The 10,262-nt window shown below is 38.2% G+C and overlaps 2 protein-coding genes across 2 annotated transcripts in view; both read left to right on the forward strand.

The window, feature by feature from the left end:
• LOC129492061 (WW domain-binding protein 11) overlaps nucleotides 1–10,262 on the forward strand; it is a 40,451-nt gene that overhangs the window by 1,656 nt on the left and 28,533 nt on the right. The window lies entirely within an intron of this gene.
• The window catches only part of DSEL (dermatan sulfate epimerase like), a 33,614-nt gene continuing 23,704 nt past the window's right edge, over nucleotides 353–10,262 (forward strand). Inside the window, exon 1 of the mRNA XM_063637368.1 lies at nucleotides 353–4,868. Within this exon, the coding sequence (XP_063493438.1) occupies nucleotides 1,191–4,859 (3,669 nt within the window). The 5' untranslated portion in view covers nucleotides 353–1,190 and the 3' untranslated portion in view covers nucleotides 4,860–4,868. The remainder of the gene's footprint in view (nucleotides 4,869–10,262) is intronic.

Genomic DNA, 10,262 nt, shown 5'->3' on the forward strand with positions numbered 1-10,262 from the left:
CTTTGTGTAAACTGTATTTGAATAAAAACATTTTTTAAGTGACTGACGCCACTTTAGTGGCGTTAAACTATAGATATTGTCGAGAAAGTTCTATCTTGTATATTTTGTATTTATTAGTTGCTTGTCTTCTGCTGACTGTCATTGGGTTCCAAATAAGTGCATTTACATGGATATGAAAAAAATCACTTGCCCTAGCTTAGGTTGCAGATAATATGAGATTTTACTGTGATTCTAAAATTTCTATCAAGTGATTGCAGAATGTTTAAGTCATCAGTTTATATTCACTCTCAGCATACCTGAAGCTTCAGAGAATTTTTATTTTGTCCCCCACCCCCAGAAAAGAGTGTCATGAAAAAAGAACAGAAGAGAGACCTCACTGTTGCTGAAAGGGGAATTTTCTTTCCCCGTTGGCGGTTACTTCATGATTGGACGAGAAGTATCTAGGTGACTGAAGAGATTCCATTTTTATGGTTATACACATGAAGCTGATAAAAGAAGATGTGAACGTGATTTCTCTTTGTCATAATAGGCTGATGAGTAAGTAAGCCTGAAAAATACTTGAAATGAAGGCAGAATTCTGAATTTTTAAAAACCAACTAAGACTTTGATCACTTGTTGAGGATGTTTCTCTCTCATAAATGGAAGAAAAACGTATTCACAAGACAAGAAGTATAAAAAGTTGAGAGGAATGACAACTGAGTCCACTCACTCGAAGAATGTCAGTACTTTATCATCTTCTTTGGGCAAACATACACAAAGGCATCATTCATGTGTGGTGAGCGTATCACCAGTGATAGTTTTCTGTGCTAGAAATGACTCTTAATTTGAATTTTGGAGTGCTTTTTCTCTTTTTTTACAATGTGTGTTCCAACTCTTTGTGTTAAATAGATTTAAGTAAAGGAGGTAAATGCTAAATTCATAGTGTTTTTTAACTGAATCACTTCCCTGTGTATTATGGAAAAATTAGAGATTTTAACGTTCTTCGAAGTTTTACTGGAAGCAAAACTGCCAGGGACAGAGATACACAATTTAAGTTTTCTCTTTTTGGCAACTGCACTTGCTTAGAATGTACTGAATGTCAGCTGGATTTCACAGCATATCAGATTTACAGTCTTTGTCTTATCAAGGCCTTTACTGTATGTTTTATACTAACCAGATGGGAAACACATTGAGCATCATATCTGACATGTATGCCTAAGGGAGGAGCTCCCCCATGGATCATGGCGTTAATGTTTACAGGACATTTACTATTCTTAGCATTATTGATGTTTGCTTTCTCTACTTTTGAGGAATCTGTGAGCAATTACTCTGAATGGGCAGTTTTCACAGATGATATAGATCAGTTTAAAACACAGAAAGTGCAAGATTTCAGACCCAACCAAAAGCTGAAGAAAAGTATGCTTCATCCAAGTTTATATTTTGATGCTGGAGAAATCCAAGCAATGAGACAAAAGTCTCGCACAAGCCATTTGCATCTTTTTAGAGCTATCAGAAGTGCAGTGACAGTTATGCTGTCCAACCCAACATACTACCTACCTCCACCAAAGCATGCTGATTTTGCTGCCAAGTGGAATGAAATTTATGGTAACAATCTGCCTCCTTTAGCATTGTACTGTTTGTTATGCCCAGAAGACAAAGTTGCCTTTGAATTTGTCTTGGAATATATGGACAGGATGGTTGGCTACAAAGACTGGCTAGTTGAGAATGCACCAGGAGATGAGGTTCCAATTGGCCATTCCTTAACAGGTTTTGCCACTGCCTTTGACTTTTTATGTAACTTATTAGATAATCATCGAAGACAAAAATACCTGGAAAAAATATGGGTTATTACTGAGGAAATGTATGAGTATTCCAAGGTCCGCTCATGGGGCAAACAGCTTCTCCATAACCACCAAGCCACTAATATGATAGCATTACTCACAGGGGCCTTGGTGACTGGAGTAGATAAAGGATCTAAAGCAAATATATGGAAACAGGCTGTAGTGGATGTCATGGAAAAGACAATGTTTCTATTGAATCATATTGTTGATGGTTCTTTGGATGAAGGTGTGGCCTATGGAAGCTACACAGCTAAATCCATCACACAGTATGTTTTTCTGGCCCAGCGCCATTTTAATATCAACAACTTGGATAATAACTGGTTAAAGATGCACTTTTGGTTCTATTATGCCACCCTTTTACCTGGCTTCCAAAGAACTGTGGGTATAGCAGATTCCAATTATAATTGGTTTTATGGTCCAGAGAGCCAGCTAGTTTTCTTAGATAAGTTCATCTTAAAGAATGGGGCTGGAAATTGGTTAGCTCAGCAAATTAGAAAGCACCGACCTAAAGATGGACCGATGGTTCCTTCAACTGCCCAAAGGTGGAGTACTCTTCACACTGAATACATCTGGTATGATCCCCAGCTCACACCACAGCCTCCTGCTGATTATGGTACTGCAAAAATACACACATTCCCTAACTGGGGTGTGGTTACTTATGGGGCTGGGTTGCCAAACACACAGACCAATACCTTTGTGTCTTTTAAATCTGGGAAGCTGGGGGGACGAGCTGTGTATGACATAGTTCATTTTCAGCCATATTCCTGGATTGATGGGTGGAGAAGTTTTAACCCAGGACATGAGCATCCAGATCAGAACTCATTTACTTTTGCCCCCAATGGACAAGTATTTGTTTCTGAAGCTCTCTATGGACCCAAGTTGAGCCACCTTAACAATGTATTGGTGTTTGCTCCATCACCCTCAAGCCAGTGTAATAAGCCCTGGGAAGGTCAACTGGGAGAATGTGCACAGTGGCTTAAGTGGACTGGCGAGGAGGTTGGTGATGCAGCTGGGGAAATCATCACTGCCTCTCAACATGGGGAAATGATATTTGTGAGTGGGGAAGCCGTGTCTGCTTATTCTTCAGCTATGAGACTGAAAAGTGTATATCGTGCTTTGCTTCTCTTAAATTCCCAAACTCTGCTAGTTGTTGATCATATTGAGAGGCAAGAAGATTCCCCAATAAATTCTGTCAGTGCCTTCTTTCATAATTTGGATATTGATTTTAAATATATCCCATATAAGTTTATGAATAGGTATAATGGTGCCATGATGGATGTGTGGGATGCACACTACAAAATGTTTTGGTTTGATCATCATGGCAGTAGTCCCATGGCCAGTATACAGGAAGCAGAGCAAGCTGCTGAATTTAAAAAACGATGGACTCAATTTGTTAATGTTACTTTTCAGATGGAATCCACAATCACAAGAATTGCATATGTCTTTTATGGGCCATATATCAATGTCTCCAGCTGCCGATTTATTGATAGTTCCAATTCTGGACTTCAGATTTCTCTCAATGTCAATAATACTGAACATGTTGTTTCTATTGTAACTGATTACCATAACCTGAAGACAAGATTCAATTATCTGGGATTCGGTGGCTTTGCCAGTGTGGCTGATCAAGGCCAAATAACCCGATTTGGTTTGGGCACTCAAGCAATAGTAAAGCCTGTAAGACATGATAGGATTATTTTCCCCTTTGGATTTAAATTTAATATAGCAGTTGGATTAATTTTGTGCATTAGCTTGGTGATTTTAACTTTCCAATGGCGTTTTTACCTTTCTTTTAGAAAACTAATGCGATGGATATTAATACTTGTTATTGCCTTGTGGTTTATTGAGCTTTTGGATGTGTGGAGCACTTGTAGTCAGCCCATTTGTGCAAAATGGACAAGGACAGAGGCTGAGGGAAGCAAGAAGTCTTTGTCTTCTGAAGGGCACCACGTGGATCTTCCTGATGTTGTCATTACCTCACTTCCTGGTTCAGGAGCTGAAATTCTCAAACAACTTTTTTTCAACAGTAGTGATTTTCTCTACATCAGGGTTCCTACGGCCTACATTGATATTCCTGAAACTGAGTTGGAAATCGACTCATTTGTAGATGCTTGTGAATGGAAGGTGTCAGATATCCGCAGTGGGCATTTTCGTTTACTCCGAGGCTGGTTGCAGTCTTTAGTCCAGGACACAAAATTACATTTGCAAAACATCCATCTGCATGAACCCAATAGGGGTAAACTGGCCCAATATTTTGCAATGAATAAGGACAAAAAAAGAAAATTTAAAAGGAGAGAGTCTTTGCCAGAACAAAGAAGTCAAATGAAAGGCGCCTTTGATAGAGATGCTGAATATATTAGGGCTTTGAGGAGACACCTGGTTTACTACCCAAGTGCACGTCCTGTGCTCAGTTTAAGCAGTGGAAGCTGGACATTAAAGCTTCATTTTTTTCAGGAAGTTTTAGGAGCTTCGATGAGGGCATTGTATATAGTAAGAGACCCTCGGGCATGGATTTATTCAATGTTGTACAATAGTAAACCAAGTCTTTATTCTTTGAAGAATGTACCAGAGCATTTAGCAAAATTGTTTAAAATAGAGAGAGGTAAAGGCAAATGTAACTTAAATTCGGGTTATGCTTTTGAGTATGAACCATTGAGGAAAGAATTATCAAAATCCAAATCAAATGCAGTGTCCCTGTTGTCTCACTTGTGGCTAGCAAATACAGCAGCAGCCTTGAGAATAAATACAGATTTGCTGCCTACTAGCTACCAGCTGGTCAAGTTTGAAGATATTGTGCATTTCCCTCAGAAAACTACTGAAAGGATTTTTGCCTTTCTTGGAATTCCTTTGTCTCCTGCTAGTTTAAACCAAATATTATTTGCCACCTCTACAAACCTTTTCTACCTTCCCTATGAAGGGGAAATATCACCAACTAATACTAATGTTTGGAAACAGAACTTGCCTAGAGATGAAATTAAACTAATTGAAAACATCTGCTGGACTCTGATGGATCGCCTAGGATATCCAAAGTTTATGGACTAAATGCTGCAGGTCAGCAGAAATTTGCACTAATAATACTTCCCAACCCACTTTGTGGATATGAATCAGAAGAGTTTGTTTATTCTTGTGTGTGTGTGTGTGTGCATGTGCGCGCGTGTATGTGTGTTCAGTGTTATTTGCACAGAGAGATTGTTTTAAAAAATGGCACCATATTTGGCCTAGCAGGATTTATTTTTATGTCATCACCTCCCTTGCCTTTGTTTCTGAAAATTTCGTCTGCTAAAAAGTTTCTGCTACAGAGTGGTAGATGAAGTTATATCATGGGGGTCGGGGAGATGGGAAAATTTTAAAGGTTTTTGTCTAACTCCCCTTCATCTGTAACTGTGCTAATCTATCTAGAGACCTCAAACACTGCTAAAGGCCTTGCAATTGCTGCTTTACCCACGCATCTCTTGCTTTCAAGATGGACTACAAAAGTTCCTTATCCTTTTGAAAAGGTCTTCTGACACACTTATCTTGCACAAAGAAAAAGAAGAATTTTTTTTACTGTGTATAAAGTTCAGTGATATCACTGAGGAAATGGTGAAAGCTCCTATCAGAACTATAGGATTTCTTCTGGGAAATACAGAATGAATATGCTTTTTTGAGGTCAGAAACTGACTTTAAAAGCCCCCTTAAAGTTTTTTACTTAGAAATATAAGGAATAAGTCTTTGAACAATCTGGGTGGCAAGGGCTGGTAGATTATTTTAGACATGATTGTCTGTTTAAAACTCTCCTTTCACTTTTGATCCTCCCTGAAGCTACAGCTGTTCACCATCACATCACTCCCATCCTATTCTTTCTGTCACTGTCAAGCAAAACAATCAGTAGTTACTAATTGCTAAACTCTCAGTATTGTGGGGCATTTTCCCCCCAGATGATTAATTTTGCATTAAAGACTGACACAGACTTAGAATCAAATTTATTTTTCTGGAATTAACACTCTGTGACTCAAAGTGGTGCCACTGTAGTGTCTTTTTAAACTGCAAACAGAATTGGAAAACTGCCTGACTTATCCTGCATCCCTTTGAATGAGTTTACAGACTGCCAGTGTCTGCAAAAGTTGAAAGCAAATGGGAGATGATGTCAGAGGCATCTGTTTCCTTTACCATCTGCATCTTATTATAAATGTAGTCGTCATAAAGTGTGGTTTATTTTATTTTGGTAGGCTCTGAAATCAAAATGCTATGCCATTATAAGCCAGTGGAGTAATTACAATGTATTGGATGAAAACATAAGGCAGTGTCGAGCTTGATGAAAATCTCTGTACAGATTGCAGTCTTCTTCCTGATGTTTCAAACTGTAGTTCCCCCAAGCTCTCTTAACACTTGGGAGTCTGTCATTCTGACCTAGATAAAAGTGGTTCTTTCTCAGTAGTTTGTTATTATGTCAAAATGTGCCTCCAGAGTGATGAAGCTGTGGATATGTTACATTCCAGCTAAACCTAACTTGGCTGTCATTTTTCTTCCATTATAGTGTGAGTGGAGACTGCTCCCCCTCCCCCACATATTCCTTCCCATATCTCTCATGATCGTCCCTCTGTAATGTCAAAATGAATGAAATTCATGTGAATGTAGGTTGAGAGGGCACTGAAGACCTGAATCTACACTAGTATTCTCAAGCAAGATTATTCATTCTATCTCAGAGTTACCAGCAAGCATATAAAATGCTACTTGGATGATATCTACATGAATATTGCATGCTATATGGGTGATAACACTATTTCTATTATTGGGCAGAATCCCAATGTTTACTTTCAATTCCTAGGATATGTGATCATGAATCAGATCACATATAAAAAGTCTGGATTGTCAGTAGTAGTAGATCTGATCAAGGTAGGAATTAACAATTGTGTGCAGGTAGCAAACAAGAAAGCAGAAACTACTGTTCCCTTTATTTTAACATTGTACAGACAATACAAAAATGTACCTGTTGGCGGCCGGGCGCGGTGGCTCATGCCTGTAATCCCAGCACTTTGGGAGGCTGAGGCGGGTGGATCACGAGGTCAGGAGATCAAGACCATCCTGGCTAACACGGTGAAACCCCGTCTTTACTAAAAAGAAATACAAAAAAATTAGCCGGCCGTGGTGGCGGGCGCCTGTAGTCCCAGCTACGTGGGAGGCTGAGACAGGAGAATGGCATGAACCCGGGAGGTGGAGCCTGCAGTGACGAGATGCGCCACTGCGCTCCAGACTGGGCGACAGAGCGAGACTCCACCTCAAAAAAAAAAAAAAAAAAAAAGAAAGAAAGAAAAAGAAATGTACCTGTTGGCAGGAGAAGGCCAGATGGAGTATGTGGAGTAATAGGGGAAGAAGAGTTATAGAAAATGAAAAAGAAAATGAGTTACATTGAGAATGAATATGGGAACATGTCATTGATAGCAAAAGGAAGGTACAGGCTTACCAAAATGATCTTTACAATGTATCCCAGCTTTTACCCCCACATGGCAATGCAGAGTTGTATTTACTTGTTTCTGTACTCACCTACTCCCACCCCAAGGGAAAATTTTAGACATGAACCCTACTATTTAGTTAATTCTAAAATAGAAAGTTTGCTGGAGAAAGCGTCTACTCACAGATTGTTCTGTAAGGAATGTTATGTATGGGTAAGCGGGTGACACATCCATTGGATATGTATGCATGTAATGGTGCCTGAGACCCCTGCCATAGAAACTGAAGTCCTAAGGGGATTGACTCTCCCAGCACATTCCCAGGTCCTGCACCCTTACGGTGATCTAGGAAAATTTTAAATAGCTTCTACTCTTATTTTTGTTCTTATCTTTAAAATAATTAAAAGAGGGATTGCCACTATCTGATACTTCTGAAAGAAACACAAAATTTCTTATCTGTAAAATCCGTCTTTTTCTACATTAACTTCCCCAAACATAGGCCTAATTGAGATAATTGCTTTTATTACAGTAATAGGATTGAAATTTTAAAATTTTGAAAGGACTTATTTTGCTGACAAAAGTGAAGTAACAAATATAATGATAATTGGCTTTTTAAATTTTCAAACAACATAGATTTACTCAGGATGAAATGAAAAGGCCATATTCAGAGGTTAATTTACTCTAATGAAAATTCAGAGGAAATAGGAAAATCTGCTCAGGAGAAAGAAGCTGAATCTGCATACATTTAATTTGTAGAATTTAATTTAAAATGTAAACTTTAACAAAGAGATGACACAAGAATATGTACGTTTAGGTGTAGGCACCAAAATATTAGACATTTGATTGTCCTTTTACATAGAGAATAACTAATAAATGCCTGACAAGAATGGGACAATCCTTCCTTGTATCAAAATTCCCAGGTCTTGCTACATTGCCCTCTGCAAATATATTCAAAGAAGAACCTCCTCCACCACTTACTTTTGGTTGGCATAATTGTTCAGCAATGATTTCTGTACGTCACCAAATATCTTTGGCATTCTTGATATACGAAGTATATCACAATTATAAGTGAGTACATATTAATGATAATTTTTGAATTGCTTTGTTTGGCTTGATTAACTTTGATCAGAAATAGAAAAGTTTTCATTTATTAATTTAGGAAAAAAACATAAATAGAAGGCAATATAACACCACTTCTGAAGGTAAAGATACCTAACATCCTTTTTTTTTTTTTTTTTTTTTTGAGACGGAGTCTTGCTCTGTCGCCCAAGCTAGAGTGCAGTGGTGCGATCTCGGCTCACTGCAACCTCCGCCTCCCAGATTCAAGTGATTCTCCTACGTCAGCCTCCTGAATAGCTGGGATTACAGGTGCACACCACCATGTTTGGCTCATTTTTGCATTTTTAGTAGTGACAGTGTTTCACCACACTGGTCAGGCTGGTCTCGATCTCCTGACCTGGTGATCTGCCCGCCTGGGCCTCCCCAAATGCTGGGATTACAGGCATGAGCCACCCACCTGGCAAGGGTACCTGACATTCTAAGATATCAAGACAGTTAATATGTGGGCTATTAGCTGCTTATTTAAGTGTTGACCAAATTGTCTAATATGTCTGATTAATCATGATTTCACTTCATTTCAGAAGAAAAATTATCCATATCATTTTTAAAGACCCAAATGACTTTGGATTTTTGCATAGAGTACAATAGATACTTTAAACAATAGATTATAACATTCTCTGAAACACTTGAGCTGTTTGAGCTACCATTTGTATGGGTTATTTATATTTAGTCCAAGTAACACATACATGTTTAATTGATTGTTTTCATGGATAGATTCAGCTAAGTCTTCCAAGCAATTAGTTTTTTTGTTCGTCGTCGTTTTTCCTTCATACGTTATCCAGTTATGCAGCACTGGAAACAGACTGAAGATCATAAACCAGTTTTATCAGACCTATGTATAATAAGACTCCTGTTAATACAAAAATAAAAAGCTAAAAGCAACTTGTCTATGATTGGGATAATTTTATCATACCCCTTTTCCCTAGGTCTTTGAGTAATGCTCTTAAGATTTTATATGGAGCTGTGGAACCAGCAGTTGGAAAATGCAAGACAAGTTGAATACCGATACCCAAACCCACAATTTTAGCAACTGAACTTGGTCCTTCTGCACCTCCCCCAACCCCCGACTCTCGTGTCTCTGTTCCCCTAACTTAATTCCAGGTCCTGACTGCAACTTTCTAAATGGCAAGGATGTACCTGTATCAAACGTATTCTACATCTGCCCCTCCTGCTACTGGTAAGATCTTTAGGCATGATATCACTAAAAGAAGAAACTTTTTGCAAGGTACTTGAGGTATACATCACTAAAGTGATGCACAAGGTTAGCACATTGAAGATGCTTTTTTTTTTTTTTTAATAGAAGGGATTTAACACTGCTTCCAGAAGTAAGGTTCCCTAACATTCTAAGCTATCAAAACAATTAATATGTGGGCTGTTTACTGCCTGTTTAAATGTTGACTGAATTGTCAATAATTGGTTTACTTTGGATAAGGATCTATCATGAATTAATCACTTAATATGTGCTGCACATTGAATCGTAAGGTTTTTGTGTATCATTACAATCCTCACAACAACTCTCTCAAGTAGTTACTTTACATATATGTTTGAAACTCATGTCCAGTGATTTGTCCAAAGTAAATCAGCTGATAAGTGGCTTGACCAAGATTTAGGCACATGTTCTAAAGTTTTTTGAAGGAATTTTGAATGGATTTATAATTCATTGTTAATTTGCCTATTCACCACACTTTTGTTACTTTTGAATGAACGGATACTTTTGAATAAAAGGAACAATCAGTGTATCTACTCTCAAGGTACTGATTAGCATAAAGGAAGAACATAAAAATCAATTGACTATGAATCTGCTCAGTGAGGAATTGGCAGTCTCTCTAGAGACTTTGAAACTCTTAGGAATTCATCAGGAAGATAAAGAGCAAGAGGAGGGGCATGCAAGGTAGTG

Source organism: Symphalangus syndactylus, chromosome 1, assembly GCF_028878055.3.
Source record: "Symphalangus syndactylus isolate Jambi chromosome 1, NHGRI_mSymSyn1-v2.1_pri, whole genome shotgun sequence".
In the NCBI taxonomy this organism is placed as follows: Eukaryota; Metazoa; Chordata; class Mammalia; order Primates; family Hylobatidae; genus Symphalangus; species Symphalangus syndactylus.